This window comes from Fulmarus glacialis, unplaced genomic scaffold (genome assembly GCF_000690835.1).
Source record: "Fulmarus glacialis isolate BGI_N327 unplaced genomic scaffold, ASM69083v1 scaffold5887, whole genome shotgun sequence".
In the NCBI taxonomy this organism is placed as follows: domain Eukaryota; kingdom Metazoa; phylum Chordata; class Aves; order Procellariiformes; family Procellariidae; genus Fulmarus; species Fulmarus glacialis.
In genome coordinates this window covers 33,853-51,061 of record NW_009221338.1, presented here as the reverse complement: position 1 = coordinate 51,061, position 17,209 = coordinate 33,853, and the positions used below count along the sequence as shown (strand labels likewise).

At 40.5% G+C, this 17,209-nt stretch overlaps 1 protein-coding gene across 1 annotated transcript in view; it reads left to right on the top strand.

Annotated features, from left to right (window-relative positions):
* Positions 1 to 17,209, top strand: part of EXOC4 (exocyst complex component 4) — a gene marked incomplete at its 3' end in the record, with an annotated part of 67,819 nt that overhangs the window by 46,391 nt on the left and 4,219 nt on the right. The window contains exon 5 of the mRNA XM_009581077.1: positions 15,566 to 15,711. Coding sequence (XP_009579372.1) covers positions 15,566 to 15,711 — 146 coding nt within the window. The remainder of the gene's footprint in view (positions 1 to 15,565; positions 15,712 to 17,209) is intronic.

Genomic DNA, 17,209 nt, shown 5'->3' with positions numbered 1-17,209 from the left:
ATCCTTAAAAACTTCCAAGCATCTGTCAGGCATGACAACATAACTGGTTCTTTGGGGCGTGGGGATGGACTAGGTGATCTCTTGAGGTCTCTTCCAATTTTCTGTGATTCCAGGAAAATCACTGGGATTATAGTCCTGCCATCCACAATGATGGATGAAATGCTAGAGAGCCAATCCACCAACTCTCCGGTTGTCAAAGCTTTGAAACTTTGCCTGTTTGATTTAGTTCTAAATACTGCCTTGCAAGTTGGGATTTGGAAGAACAAGACATTGCAATTAAATGTAGAATTAACGAAAGAGGGAGGGTATGCGTTGCATTTAACTTTGCACTTCTGATTTAAGTGCCAGAATTAAAATCATCAGCTCCCTGTGTGGTCTCCTTATTTGTAAGAATTCAAGTGACATTAAAATTGGATTAGTAATGAGCTTTTGGTTGAAGGACCAATATTAAAATCAAGGGAATCTGAAGGAGGAAGGAGGGGGAATGGTGGTTTCCTTGTGAAGTCTTTGTTGGCGGTGGCGAACTGTGTGTATGTTTATATGGATGTGCACGCATCTTCCTCCTCTTAAAAGCTTTATCCTCATTTCAGCCATGTACCAGAATCTTACTTGCCTTGATTTATAAATTATTTACACTTGGACTGTGATGCATTTAAACTTTTTGAAAAAAAGGTATATATTAGTCCTCCATTTATGACTGATAGGATCAGGGGGAAAAGCAGCAGACTAATGGAAGGGAATAAGGAAGCACTTGGGAGCTGCTGGCTCATACTTGACAGTGATTTGTATGTCTGTAGGTTTTAAAGTGCACAGTGTATTTTAAAATGTGACCGTTGCCTTGTCTTTCTTTGACTGGGACCTGCTCTCACTTACCATCTTACCTTGCGAGGGATTGCATTTGTAGGAGTAACTACGGTCCTGGATTTTTTTTGCCCTTCCTTGGAGCCACGTTACAGATGCATCTATTCTCAGTGCCATTTTTATTTGCATCTCAGTAATATTAAGAGACTCCAGCAAAGATCGGACCCCTAGTACACTTGACACCGAGCAGATATTCAGCAAAAATTCTCTGTTAAATATTGCTTGAGACAAAGAATGTGACTTGAGAAAGAGAAGAAACGAAGGTTGTGCTGCAAACTGATACATGAGCTGAAAATATTCTCTGGATCTCTTTGATTCCTGGTCCAGCAGCTTTGTTCCATCCTGTGTAGTCTCTTCTAAGCCTCCCTGTTTTATCAGTTGTAAATAAAAGTGACAAAATCTCCCTGCCATGTTATCCAGCTGAGTAACGTAACTACTTGCATCCTCCCTCTCTCTTTTCTATCAACTTCTGTGGACTTTTTTTGTAATTTTACTTGTTTTCTAATTTTACTTGTTTTCTTTTTTTTTTTGCATTTGAAGAAATTCTGTGCACTAGATGCTGTGCACACTAAAAGGGGAGGGAGAACTCTTTAAATAACAGGGTTTTTTAATCCATTGAAGATAGATTGGTGCCACACATCAGTGAATAGGTAACTCTCATCGCTGCCAACATTATTAGATTGCCGAAGACAGTAAATTTACAGACTCCCTTGTGAGTCACAAATGTCTTAAAAAAACCCTCACAAGTAATTAGCTGAAATGGAGACAAGTTAGTGCAGGTTTTGTCTATTCGTTTCTTCTAACTCTTGTTCATGATTAGAAACCACTCAGTACTTTATTTTTTTAAAGTTATATGAATATATGTTAAATGCACCATGGCATAACTGGACACACAGACTTATCTACTATGGCATTACTGAGCCAGGTTTGCATGTCTGACTGTAGTCGTGTGCCATGAAGGATGGGCTTTGCAGATTACAACATAATAGATTTTAAAATGAATGCCCAGAATCTTGAAATGGTAGGTAGTCCCTTCATCAGCTGAGTTGAATTTGACAATCCTCTGGGGTTTTTTGTGTTACAGGGAATGCAAGAAGGTGGTTTTAATTATTATGGCAGCATGAAGTGATGGCCGGTGTCTATGCAGTGTTCTGAGTAAACAAATACACTTTTAATCTCTGAAATTTAGGAGCAGCAGGGAATTGGTGCAGGGGGTTTGGTTGAATCTCAAGGGACAGAATTTGCCATGGTAGCGGCAGCTTTTCTTCTGAGAAAGCCAGCACTTAAATGGTAGCAAAATTGGCAGGGCACTGAAATTTATGTTGCAGCCATCTGCTTTATCCTGGCTCCACCCAGTGGCATCACCCTGCCAGTTTCACACACATTGCAAAGACTTCTGTGTGAACCTAGGATTTGATGTCAGTGGGGGATTTAGTGTTGGCTTTTTTAAGGGTTAAGGTGTTGTACAAATGCACTCTGCCTTTTTACTCCTCTCCCAGACAGTGTAGCTTTTGGTTGGACTTCTCTGTACCGGTCCCTGTCTTTGATGCTGTTCAATACCATGCACCAGTAAAATGAATATTCAGAGAGATTGGAGCAGAGCTGGAACCTGAATTCAAATATCCAGCCCTCTGGACCAGATTGCTTGCTGACCTGATATATTGCCCTGGTTTTCTTTCACTTTTCAACACACAAAACCCGAAATCCTCACCTCTATTGTGCAATTGCAGTGCAACCGAAGAATATTATCATTAAAAATTGACTGTATGGCAGTAGCCTCAGGATGTTCATGGGAGCTAGAATTTCAGCAGAAAGGACCAGGCTCTGGGATTCCTGATGGGGAAAATATGGATGAATTCACATCCTGCATCTTGAAGAATGAAGGAGAGGCATTTTGCAGTAAAGGTAGTAAAAGGCTGGACGGAGATGTCATGGTGCTGCTTGGGAGGGGCTCCTTTCTGAGCAGCAGCACCGGTATATTGTTTGCTTTAGATCCTATAAAAATACAAAGTGGTTTTTTTGTCAGGCTCTTAGCTTTAAAATGGATTCTTGTTGCTATTGCATTTACACTTCCTTTTGGCAATCTAAAGAAATGTTTTTACTGAAGGAAACAATGACATGCATGATTGGTTTGGATATTGGAAGCCACATAGTGATTCCAGAAGCACTTATGCTTTTCTGAGTAAACAAAAGCAATGGTTGCAGGTCTTGCTGGAGAAATTTTATCTAAAATAATTTGAACACTTGCCAAGTCGAATGTGTTTCAACAGGGCGCAGAGTATTCTCAGTGCTGAGAAGTACTTCAGAAATTAAGCTGGGGGGTTCAGCACTTTCCAGCCGGAGGCCTCAGGTGGGATTGCAGGCGAGTTGTCCTGGTGTGCGGCTGTCAACAGAGTCCTTATTGAAGAGTCGAACGACACTATCTGTCAGGATTGCGGAAAAAGCAGAGCTTAACTGGCATTGCTGTTTGCGTGCTCGCAGCCCCCATGCCATGTCCCAGCAAGGACCTTTGGCGCTTTGTGCGGTGCCACTCGCTGATCTAACTGGGGGGTCAGATAAGTGGGTGCCGGAGGGTGTTGGAGGAGAAACCGTAGTGTCATACTCACGGTTGCACGTACTGGTTTGAAGTTTGATGCTTGGTTAACAAACGGCTTTTGTTCAGCCAAGAGCCTTTCAGACTGGCTTTAGGAAGGGTCTGTCTTTTCCTTCTCTGTTCCAGGTTTCATCCTGGTAATCAATTTGCTTTTTTACCTGCCATTAACACGGGAGGAAAGACAGTATCTACCTGGGCATTGAAAGCCCCTCGCTTCTCCCTGCCCATTCCTCATCCCTGTGTCGGAATTAATTTTATTGTTCCTACTGTATCCCTTTAAAGCGTGGAGTAAGAAGTGTCTTCAAGGTCATGTTCCTCCTTGAAACTAATGGTGGTGTTTTTCCTAATCCCATTACAAGGTCCCCAGTATCATTAGATGCAAGCGTTACTGTTTAGCTTCATTTGATAAGCTGATGAAAGGGGGAGAAAAAGGCTCCCTGATGCAGAAAGGCATTCAAGTATCTACTGTAATGGAACATGTTCAGAGACGTTATAATCTGCTTAACGTTGACATTTTGGTGGCCCGGTGCTGTACCTTTTGTAGAGCAGCATAAAAGGCGGAAGGGATAGCGATCCTGACGGGTAAAGGAATGGCTGGAATGGCTCATGCACAAGAGCTGTGAACAATTTGAAATTTTTATTGTTTTTTCCCCCAAGCCTGAAAATGGGAATCTTGCCTGTGCTGTGAGCTCCCCCCTCTGGCATCAGGATATTTGTAATAACGTCGAAGACCCTGAAGCATTATGGAAATATGTATTTCTGGAATAAGGTCAGGGGCACTTTTTTTTGCTGAAGTGTGATACTAAGCCTCCAAAACCAGACTCCTGACAGCCCTGCACTGCTGCGCACTTCCATCCATTTGGGAATGGGAGGAATATAAAACCATAGTTTCTGTAAGTTTGACAAAGAGGGTCTCTAGTTCCGATGTCATTTCAAAGATGTCAGTTGCCTTATAAGCTGGGCTTGAAATGGTGGCTGCTGGGTTGATGTCAAAGGGGAACGTGCCCTTTTATCAACGTCTTGGGAGTCACTAGGCTTGTTTGTACAGAAGCCTACATTTGCTGCCCTAGTGTTTAGCTGCTCTTTTGTATAAACCCTTCACGCAACTAATTTTATGGGTCGTTTCTCTCTGTTAGGTGCTTTGCTTCTGGGCCACAGTTGTAGATTCAGATGTGGTTGGATCTTCAAGGATTTGGTCAATTAGAAAATGCCAACAAGTTTAAAGAGTCAGGGAAACATTTTTTGTTAGTCTGGTGCTTGTTAAACAGGGCAGTTTGGTGCTGTCTTCTTAAGACAGTCTGAAAGGCATGAGATCTAAGTGTCTTCAAGTGAATTTTGCAAATGCAAGAGATAACATATGAATTTACAAAGTGTAGGCCTTCTTAAATGAGACGTCATAGCCATTCCTGCGAGATCTGTTTAAAAGCCTTTTATGTATAATGAAGCAACAATACTGGGTTTAACTATAGCAGACTTCCTTTTTTTTTAATCCACTTTTACTCCTTCGCATGCCTGACACTAGTTGGTAAATCGCTTTTGTGGGTAATGCCTCCTATTATAGCAGCGTATTACGAAGATGTGGGTGGAAGCTTCCTTGCTCATCCTCCTTTTTTCAAGTCACTGTAGTGAAGTTTTTAATTGATCTGAAAGAAGCTGAAGCAACTGGTGGCTATGCAGTTCTGTTACTCATTTTAATTAACTTATGTTATTCCTTATACAGTTTCTTTCCCACTGTTTGATACTGCTTAGCGGCAGAGTCTGTCTCTGCAGCTTCCACTGCTAAATTTCTTTCATGCTCTGGGTTGTGAGTATAATAGTCACCTCCACTGTACGCATTTTTTTTCCTTGGCTGAATTTTCTCTCCCATGCAGCACTGCTGCAGTGGGCTAGCAGTTGCTATAGCTGCTATATAGCTTACTGGAAAAATACATTCTCCTAGGATTGTAGTTTGTCATTAAAAAATGATTCAGATTTAAAATCCAGTTTTAAATACTAATTCTGCAGTTTTGTATCTAGTTATACAAATATTCAAGTCCTTCCAGTTTTTATGAATTAACATGCATGAAGTATATGAAGATGTGTGCTAATTTGTTTGCTATATAGTCAAATTGCCATGTATGTGAAATAGATGGGTCAGACTTTCTGGCAGCTGATTGCCGATGTCTGTATGACCCAAGGCAAAGGTCTCTGGTCCTGGAGTCCCTCATTCAGCCTCTGAGATAATCCCAGGTGCAGTTGCTGTTCACTCAGATCAGGATTTGAACCCCAAATTGGATGAAATAGTTCTTAGTTTGTAATGTTTTGGCATGAAGTATCCTATCACGGATCCGACTTAGATCTGTTTGTGACTGCTATACAGCCCTCTATGCAAGTGCAGCAAAATTCATATATCCCTGCAAATGAATTGAAAGCTGGAATCTAGTTAATTGGAATAAATCACAAGTCATGTTTCAAATGGGGCTAGGACTTCTGTCTGAGTGATGTATTCAGTTTTTATATTTTCAGTAATGAGTCTGTAGGATACGAATACGGGAGGTAGATAATTACCAGCAGCAGCACGAGGGAGGGAGCACAGGGCTTGAACTGCTCTGTCAGCGTGAATGTCCTGGGTAGCTCAGGGTTCAAGTTCAGGAGCAGGAAGCAGCACGCCTGGATGCTCTCAGTAGTATTCGGCACCAAAACACAGAGCAACAAGCTGCCTGCAGAGCTTTGTGTAGATATACTAAATTTACTCCCGACGAAGAAGTTTTTATACTTTTGACTAGTGATAATTGATGGGCTGCACCCTCTAGGGAAATAAATCTCTGCAAGTCAGATTTATGAGGACCCTTATGTTTATTTGGCAGCATGACGCTTGTTACAGGGATAAACTGAGCAAACAGGAGAAAAGCTGACACGTTGAAAAATGTTGTATCCTATTTCTCAACCGGACTCCTGCAGTTGTAGAGCCATAAAACTTTCCTGCTTGTTGTTTGCGACAAGTGGCTTGGAGAACTTGGGATTTGTTGGGGAGCTGAGGATTGGGAGACGTACAGGTGTTTCCTCAGGAAAGAATCCCAAGGCATTTTTGTTCTTCTGTGCTGTAGGGATATTGCACGTTTTTGTCAAGTGCCTGATTAAGTTTGACATTTGAAAATAGAACTTCACGCAGAAATAAGTACTGTACTTCTGACTATTTAATTAAGATGTTTAGTTCCTGTCAAGGCTGGTAGTTTCTCTTTCCTGTTAAGGGCAATACGTCTTCAACTGCTGAAACTTCAGAAACCTGTACTTAACCTTTAATCGTCATTCCATTTACATAGAAATCTGATTAACAACTTTTAAAGTTCAGGAGCTGCGAGTAAATGCAATTAAAGCCCTTTTTGAGTCTGTTATTAGGAGCTGGCATTTAATGAAGACTGAGGGCACACTACTGTTACCATCTACACTATAGCAGGATGTCTTAAGCAATTAGTTGAAGGCATGAAATACATGAAGTGTGCTGTATTATCCATGAGTTAACATGGTTGGTATTTAAATAGCATGCTGCCTTTTCCTCCCTTTGCTGCTGCTGTATTGTATGAGCCAGTTTGAGTAGCAGAAGCTCAGATCAGTTGGGTTAAGCCTCGCACTGTTTCTCCTGTGCATTAGACTTGCACATTTCTTCCCTGAGATGGAGGATGTATACACCCTCCCTGAGAAGGTGGGTGTATAGCAGATGCTAAACGTGAGTGAATATATCCTCTTTCTTTGTAATTTAAAAATGTTTAGCTTTACTTCAGTTATAAACATAAGTTTCTGACTGTATCCTCCCCACCTCCAGAATGTGCAGAACCAGTGAAGCTTAGCTAAATTGTAATTGCAGAGCAGAAATCTGCACTCAATTACCTGTTCAACTCTTACACTCCTCCTTGACCTTTTTATATGCTACATGAACAAAAGGAAGTCCAGTCAAACTGAAAGACAGATTTTTTTTTTTTGATCTTGCAGGAAAAGACTTCATTTTGTGCCATCTATGAAGCAGGTGGTAATTATGCCTTTCTGTTGAAGTTCATTGCTTTTTGGTCCATTTTAGATACAGTTGGCTACTTATTCATTCTCTGGATCGTACTGGACCATATGTATTTTACAAGTTCTCATCAATCATATCAGAAAAACCATGTGCTAAACATACCTGTATGTGTGTATATGAGTGTGTGTTTGTATATACAAATACACACATGTACATATACATACATGTATTTATACACATATACACACACTTATGTTTCTATGTAGTCATCAAACAGTCCTAGCAATTACAAGTTACTGCCCAGAGGCCTATTGGGTTTACTTATCAAAAATTGCAAAAGGATTTCTTTTTCTTCCAAAGCATTGTGCAATACTCAACCAAAACCCTCCAAGCCCTGTGTAGGTCTCTTTGATTCCAGTTGTCGTTGTGCAGATGAAACGCCTGCTTTACTATGGAAGCATGCATCAGAACGTGGATTTTCGTTGGAGGAAATGAATAATCCCGACTGGCTCCCCGTGCCGCCCACCTTCATTCTGTTTTGTTTTGTGTTTTGTTTTCGTGGTAAGGGCCTGATACTAAAATGAGAAAGCAGCCTTGCTATTTGGATAATTTCTGCTAGCATAATCTGTATTTGCAGAACAGCTGATGTGCCTGGAGAAAATTAAATGCTATCCGTTTGTTTTATGACCCAGTTATTCAAGTTGACTGTTGGTAGCTTAAATAAATTTGTCATCAGTATTTGTTCCTCTTTTATTAAAATAAATAAATAAAACAGCAGAACTGCTGGGAAAACTGGAAAAAAAGACATCCCAGCTCCCATTCTCCTTTATGAAGACTAGATGACTAAATTTCAGTGAAAATGTCGTAAAACTTTATACGTCACTAAACTGGAGATGATCTTCATCATGTACCTTTGTATGAGCTGGTACCGCATTGTTGGTTATGTGGATACTAAAGCCACTGAAGTTAGAAAGCAATCGCAAAGCCCCCCTTGAGGACTGGGAAAAGAGGCAGCCCTCTTTCAGCATCATGTGCCTGCTCACATCTTGCAGAAGACAAGGCTACCTGCTGTAGTCTCTCAGCAGCTTTTTCTTTTAGCTGCTTGTTTTCTGAGCCACAAGTATAAGATGAAACTTCTAATATTGATGCGGCACCGGGGGGTAGGGTAACGTTAGGTAAGAGGGCTTTTATCGTGTGTGTTTGTCAGCGGTAAGACGCAATCTCTCACGCTCTCAGCAATTGAGAAAGTCAGCGGAGACAAACCTCGCCCTGTACAAGTCAGCGATGTTTGTCTCGGCGCTTGTAGCGGGACCAGGGTTTCACTTTAAATCTATTCAACCTGATAATGATATGTCACCGGGGTGTTGATACATCAGAGGGTTAATTAGCGAACACTTGCAGAAAACACCACTATTTAAGTCGTTATGTCGGGCATTTGTTACTGAACCAAAGGCCCTTTCCTGATAGATGTGTAAGCTGTTGTGGCAGCTTGCATAAAGAGTGGCGAAATGAAATGGGTGCTGGCCAGCGCTGGCTGGTTCAAGGAACCTACAGCCTGATGTTGACGGCTGTGACAGCACATAGCGGTTTTTCCTTTTGCTGTGCTAGCAACTGTGAAACCCATTATATTAGTATATATGTCTCAAGTGACTTCAGCTCATCCATATACCAAGTAGAGTCAGAGCCTGTGGTGCTAAGGTTATAAAGTCCATGCACGTGTTATCAAAAGCTTGTGAAATGAAAAGGTTCTGGTTTTAAACTCTCCAAAGCAATCCAAGCAGCTGTACGATTCATTGCCAATTAAAAGAGCTTTTAAGAAGTTGTACTTTTAAAGGAGTTATGAGGTTTGTTCCCTCCCTGCCTTCCTCCCTGGAGGTAGATGCACATTCACAGGTCTGCAGTAATAGTTGCGCTAATTGACAATTAGCATTGATAATGAATGTAGTAGCACTGGCAATGATAGTATTATCTAAATAGTTTGGGGGTTATTTTTCACTTTTTCCCAAAAATGAAAAACGAGGAATTCTTGCTTCTTGTACAGTAATGGAATTGGGCGATGCCTTGAGAGAATTAATTCTGGAAAGGTTTTCATTATTATGTTTCAGTTAAGTTAATTTCATGGGCAACAAGAGGATTAGATAAAGCAGGTTGTGCAGCATTAAACGGCACCTAAAAATTGTTTTTGTTCTTTCAGACTTACCTTATTGCTTTGTCCTTTTTTGTATTTGCCATGTGTGTATTCGGCTCCTGTTCTCGATGTGGTACAACTTAGGCAGAAAGCTTAGTGCTCTTAGAATTCAATTAACTGTTCCTTTTTTTTTTTGGTTAAATACCACAATTACTGCAGCATTTTAATTATTAAGAATTTTGATACAGCAAATTACTGGGTAATTAGCTATAGACTACTGTCTCGCATAGAGTGCCACTGCTTTTCTTGCCTTATTCTGGCACTTCGCTAGTAGTTACCTCCCGTCTCCACAGCTTCAGGAAGGATGCCTCATTGCATATGTTTACAAAGAAGTAAGTGCGTGTCACAGTAGTACATCCTACTTGAACTCCCAGCTTTTTTTTTTTTCGTTTTCTCCTCAGGATTCATTTGCCGTTGCTTTCATTGCGCCTGAAATCATCTATTGCTGGATATCACCATCTCTCAGGAATGTCGTGCCTATCCTTAATGCATGCACCGTGGTTTGCTGTCACCAGGCATCTCTGGGCAACCCCCTTGAACTAGGGGATGTAGGATAATTTGAATCAGCTGTTCTGGTTTTAACCAACTTTCCTCATTGAAATCCCATTAGGAAATCTCTCTTCTGCTTTGTAATCTCAGCTTCTGATTCCTCCTGCTAGGTCTAACTAAAATGTAACTCCAAAGCCTTCTCAGAGGCTGATACAACTCAGGAGGAGTCCACAGTGTGTCAGTACAGCTGAAATGCCAACATTTCTGCAGCTGCCCAGTGTGCCAGAGCAATAAGCTGAAAATAAATCTTGTTTTCAATTGCCAGTACTGCGTAGCAAAATACTACAGACATTCTCAGATGGTGAGACTATTATTTCTATGGGGTTTTTGACTCTTACAGTTTCCTCAAAGTACAGGTGAGGTGGCCTTCATCTGTAGTTTCGTGCCCAGTGGTTGCTAAAGACAGGCCTGGGTGAGAAGTTTCCACTAGCACAAACCGTTCACCAAACACAAACGTTACCAGTAGCTTTTATTTCCTGTATCAACTCAAAATGGTAACTAAAGGTGCTGCGCAGCAATAGTACTTTGAACACTAATGGTTCCTTCATGCAGGAGCCTGAGAGCTGGCACTGAATGGTGCGACAGCTTTATTAAGATTCCCAGATTATAAGGAGCCGTTGTGATCTTCTCGGCTGACTTCTGTGTAAAACAAGCTATGGTACTTTCTTGAATTAATTCCTGTTTGAAAGAGGGCACATGCTTTAGAAAGGCATCCAGTCTTGACTGGGGAAAATAAAAAAACTCAGTGACAGACAATAGAGTGTAACGTTTGATGTAAGTGGTTAATTATGCTCTGGAAGTGTATGCCTAACCGTTCATCAAAGCCTGTCTAGCTTCAACTTTCCAGCCTTTGGATTTTTTTTAAGAAATTCATTAGTGAAGATTTTTTTCATCAGTTCTGTGCCCTCTGTGTTGCATGCTTGCAGACTAATCCAGTAACCTCATAGCCTTCTCTTCGCAAGCTAACAAGACTGAGCTCATAGCTTCTTGGTGTTTTGCTGTAAGCAAAGGCCTTCCAGCCTTTTATAACTTCCAGGCCTCTTTTGTGCACCCTTCTACCCGCTTTTTCCCTGATGTCTCTTTGTTTATGAATGCCAGGGTTTCATTTGGCATTCCAGATGTGAGACCAATACAGAGCGATGCTGTAAACTTTTACTTCTGACAAAGCTCTCTGCTTTATATAGCCATTTCCAATTAGCTAATTAACACCCATCGTCACAGTGGGACCTTCTCTGCTGTTGATTATCCTCAATATTCCCAAATTTTGCTAGAGTCACAGCTTTATACAGTAATCCTATGGATCATGACTTGAATTTTTTTTTTTCCTTTTTTTTCCTTGTAGAGATTTACCTCTGCTGACATTGAAATTCTTGCAGTAGATTGATTATATGATGAAAAATAATAATAATAAGAAAGAAAATTACATTATTCTGTTAATGCTGTGTTCACTTTATTATATACCATTTTTCCCCCAAAACATTATAATTAACAAACCTTCTGTAGTCATTTTCATAGGAATTTGAAATGGGAAAAGTTCTGGTCCATTCAGTCCGGAAAGGGGTTGTTGCAGCCACTCTTGTACGTGCTGTCATTGTCTGATTAAGCTTCTTATAATTACTATTGTTTTAAAAATGAAGGTGGACCAAACCTACGCTGAAAATTAGACGATTTCTATCCAACAAAAGAGAAGAGTTCTGGAATAGTCTTGTATTTCCTTTGGAATACAAAGGACAAAAGGAAAAGAGGAATTAAAATTTCTGGGACCTTGCAAAATCCAGTATCGGTGGTTTCCTCATTGTTCTCATTGTTGTATGTTAAGGATCTTTTCACGTTCCTGCCCGTTTTTATTTTAGGAGGTGCTGTGTTGACTTTTAGTGTTTTGGCTTTTGTCAGATCCTTGTTGGAAACACAACTTTCTCTCTCTCTGTTTATTTAAAGCTAAATTTGTCATCATCATAAGAATACCGGTTAGCCGAGATCTGTGTTCTGTAAATTCGTGTCACTGGACATGAATTCTATTATTCTCCCTTAATTCTTCTTTAATAGAGTCTTCTATCATCTGTTCTGCGATTTTTTTTCTTTTTTTTTTTTTTTTTTGTCCCTGATCAATATGAGGTGGAGAGGCCAGTAATTACCTGGTCATACCATTTACCCTTGCAAAATTCACGGTATGGTGTTATTTTTCATTTGATTTTCTGGACCCCCCCAAATTTATGAAGGCATAATGAAAATCAGTGCTGATGGTGTAGAGTTTGAAACTGTCATGATTTTCTGATGGAGCAAACTGTTCACACTGCAGCAATCCATCTTAATTCACAGTATATGAGGATGTGAAATACCTATTTACAGCTTTTAATTGATGGAATAGAGCTTATTCAGAGCTCAGGCCTCCTATCTAAAACCTCACAAGAGGTACAAATAATGAACGAATTTAGCTGTGGCCCTGTGGCCAGGCATGTTTTATTGCCCATGCTTTGTTCATAGGTCAATCTTGAGCATGGTAAGACATAACGACTTACACAACTTCTCGTGGGGCTCAGCCAAAGAATAAAAATGTGGATCTGGAGAGTCGCAGCAAGTGCATGCAGCAGTCAGACACAGAAGCAGATTTGTTCTTGCCCCGTTGCAGTTCAGAAAGACAGTGTAGTGCAAGCTGTTACCGGATCAACGTGATAGACAGGCTACACATACTGATATGACCTTTTGAAATTTGAGAATTTAATTAAGCCTCCAAATCCATAAATATTGCTTTTTTAATAAAACATTTTATATTCATTTCCATTTCCAAAGAGCAGTTGGAGAAAGAGTGCTTTGTTCTCTTGCTTTACGTACGGCTTTATTTGTTTGACATTGACATAAATATACTACATGGATGGCAGAATTCAACCATTGAACAGAAAGTCAAAGTCCTTGTTATAGATGAATGGGATGTTGCAGACTTTACAGTCACTCATAAATCTTGCTCTACGTCCATGTGATTAATGTCTAACAAGGGTTTTGATTGATGGCTTAGCAACTACTAATCAGGTGTTATGGGACCAAATCATGAAATCCCTTACTTCGTTGGTTAAGGCAAGCTCCTGTTCGCTTAGATAGGCAGGAAAATGTTTGGTTTTTCTTTTAAGTGGATTTTAAAGTTCTAGCTTGCTGTGGCTTTTAGTAAGTACACGGCCAGGCCACAACTTCTAACATTGAAATATGATACTTATTAAAATCCTCTACTAGGACTATGAGAGCAGAACAACTGAATAACTTTGTCCAGACGTAGGGAATAAATTGAGGCCGATGACATTGGGTGAAGGCCATGCATTGCACAATGCAACGAGAAACAAAAACTTCAGGCTGTTTTTTTGAGGCAAGTAGCTGGCAAGATTTTCAGACTCGCCCACATGTTAATCGCATTGCTTAAAAATTATAAGGGTTTTAATCTTCATGCTGCAGTTGGAAGGCACATCTACTGTGCATTGAAGATCTCTCCTGTCTTAACTTCTCTGCTGCTTGGCTGTGTATTGTAACTGCTCAGCCATGCTTACGCTTAATTACTTCATTCTGAAGAATTTGTGTAACTGTTAAATACAGGGCACTGGAGCAGAAAGAGCTTTGATCTGTCTAGCACGGTTTCTGCTATGCCGGAATTTTATAACTTTGAGATGAACTTTGAGAATAGTTATCAAAACCAGCTATTTTCACTTCTTTTGCAGCTTTTTACTTTTTTAGAGCCTTGCGTCTAGCCATTCTGCCCTGCCTATCTAGTAATACCATAAATTAACAATTTTCTCTTCTTTTCCCTATCTGTGGCATTTTCAGAACTGTTCTGAATATCTAACCACAAACTCATCTTTTCTCTATTTCACTTTTTAACGAATAGGGATAATTCATTATGTTTCTAGCTCAAACCTCAGTTGGCTTATTGTAATCTTGGAGCCAAGTACTGTATTACACACTTTACATTTCCTAGTCCTGGATATACAGTGACACCAGAGTCATGGTAGCCATTATAAATAGGTTTCATCCATAATGGGAGAACAAATTGCCAAGTGTTTTTCTTTTTTTTTTTTTAAACTTGATTAAGTTTGAGGGTTTAATTACATTTTTGTGGTGATTTTAGCATTATTAATTCAAATAGAGAAGATGAAATGCAAATATGTGAATACAAATTGTTTGGTAAATTACTGCTAAAAATTAGCACAGTGATTATTTTTACTCTTAATAATAAGCATGTATTATAAAGGCTTGCGCTCAGGTAAAGTTTTAATTGAGATGTTTTAGGAGTTGAAGTTTCTTTGTGTTTGTATTATTTTTTTTCCCAAGATATCCTAAATTGTTTCTAATTAGGGGCATGATACCATTTGCCCAGGTATTTATTACTATGTAGTTTGTTTAAACTTAGCACAGTACTGATTCCTTTCATTACAACTCTCTTTGATGGGCTTTGACTAGGTAGTTATTAAAATGGAACACATTACTAATAGCCTCCGAGTAGGTAGAGTTTTCTGAAAATAAATAGAGGCTTTCTGAATGCTCTGACAAAAGTTAATTTTTAAGGGGTTTCTTTCCCTCTTCAGACACAAGGAAATTAAGAATCAATGTCTTGGGATTTGTTTCTGCTTCTGCAACACGGAGTTGCGTAAACAGCATCAAATATCAGGGCCACCACTCAGGGCTGCAAGGGTTTCACAAAGGGGACCCTGGTCTCAAAAAGGGACCCCCCAACCCCTTACTGAGTATACTGGGCTAGAGGAAAATCAATCCTATACTACATTGGCAGAACTGACGGCTGTGGGAATTCATATTTTCAATGGTAAAAGAAGCACGTTTGGTTTAGGGGCTATTAAAGGGCAATTTTTGCAGCATTCCCAGGATTTTTTCCAACAGCATCTACCTGAACACATGCATGGATGTTTTTTATTTCTACATATAAATACATAGAAAACATACAGGCATACATACGCATATATAAAGTATGTTTTTGTAACTGGACAGATCAATATTGCTAACCTTTACGTTTTTAAGAGCTGTGGTATGTAATCAGTCTGTAAAGGCCAGCCAACAACCCACCCACCATCTCCCTGTTGCTGCTGCTGATAGAATCAGTTTTGGGAGGAGTGGGGACTTCTTGCAAGGTACCTTTGGTACCATCAGGGTTTTGTAGCAGATTGAGTTGGTCAAGTAATGTAAAATGAGCTTTTACCAAATTAGTGACAGTGGCATATAAGTCACTAGGATCACGTTTCTGAAAATGAAGCTAGGTTTCTGTTAATAAGAATTTGAGATTTTTATTAACCCTCCAGTCTTACAGAGTACCTGAGGATCCTAGACATTCAAGTTATATTATAATGCTGTTTTATTTCGAATGTTGAGTTCCCCTTCCTTCTGTTGGCAGATGCTGCTGACAGAGTATCTGGATATGAAGAACACTCGCACTGCCTCAGAGCCGTCCACCCAGCTTAGCTACGCCAGCTCTGGGAGAGAATTTGCAGCGTTCTTCGCAAAGAAGAAACCACAAAGACCTAAAAACCCTTTGTTCAAGTAAGTGCTGGGATGATGTTAAAGCTGTGCCTAAGCCGTCTTTGGTCCCTCAAGTACTGCACAACACTGGCTGTTAATTGCAGTTTCACGGTGAGAGAGGAGTGTAAGTTTTGAGCTGGAGATTTAATGCCCAAGGCTGAAGCCTCGGTAGGATCTCTGTTATGGCATCATCGCTGGTTTTTAGAGCATAGCTCTTTTCAGGGCTCATCTCGGGACTGGGATCCCATTATACAAGCTGCCGCAAAGCATGTAGTGATACATTACACCTATCTTTGTCCACGGTAAATTCAGGACCTGTTAAAGAGACTTAAAGAGACCGATAAAGGAGACCGGACAAAGAGAGTTAAGATAACTGTATAATTACTAGATAGACTAAGTGGTTAATCCTATCACTAGCTCCCTTAATTTGGAGTTCAGAGTAGGAAGAATTACGTGGTTGGGAGGAGAATGTGAGAGAGAGGGTGAGAGGCTAGGTGACCAAGGGAAGGATTTGGGGGAACAAATTTGGTGCGCAAGAATAAGAAGTAAGGAGGAGTTGTTGGTGAGCAGCACTGTTAGGAGAGGAGAGATGGTCTTGTTATTACACCAGATTCAGGGGAGCTGTGCTGAATTTTCATCTCTTCCCATGACTGCATATGCTGGTTATTCTCTTTGGCCTCTTGAGGATTTTGGGGGATACCAAAATGTGCTGTTTTGGCAGCGGGTGCTTCAAGCTCAAAGATCACAGCTTCCTCAGCTCTGCCGGCATAACTGCGTGTGTGGCTGCTCCCTAACTCAGTACTGCCAAAATAATCTTTTCAATGAATTTTTTTTTTTTTTTTACAATGAGATTGTTCAAAAACAGTTGGTGAGGGAACAAGCAAGTTTCACAGTAGATTCGAGGGAATGGCAGAGTGGACCAGTGGTGGGGAGTTACCAGCAGCTTGAGGCATTAACCTTTTAACCGTGCTCAGCTGCAGCAGGAGCAGTGTATCTGACAGGTCCTCCGCACCCCTCTGGACTATAAGCTGCTGCAGGGCTTGGGCTGTCTTTCACTACCCATCTGCGTGGTGCTTAGCCGTATGAGGCTCTGCTCTCCGGAGTGGAGAGAGTCCAAGGTTAAAAAAAATATAGTGGAATATTTGCTGGAGGGGGAGCGATCGGAAGTGAGCTGGTGTTTTCACCCTTTATTTTGCTGGTGGTGGGCATCCATGAAGTCCGGGCGTTTTTTTTTCAATAAAGAACCCCTCATTTGTGATTGGAGGTAGATCATTATATGGTGGCAAAATAATTGTCCTGGTTTTGGCTGGGATAGAGTTACATTTTCTTCCTAGTAGCTGGTATAGTGCTATGTTTTGGATTTAATATGAGAATGATGTTGATAATACACTGATGTTTCAGTTATTGCGAAGTAGTGTTTATTCTAGTCAAGGACTTTCCAGCTTCCCATGCTCTGCCAGGTGCACAAGAAGCTGGGAGGGAGCATAGCCAGGACAGCTGACCCCAACTGGCCAACGGG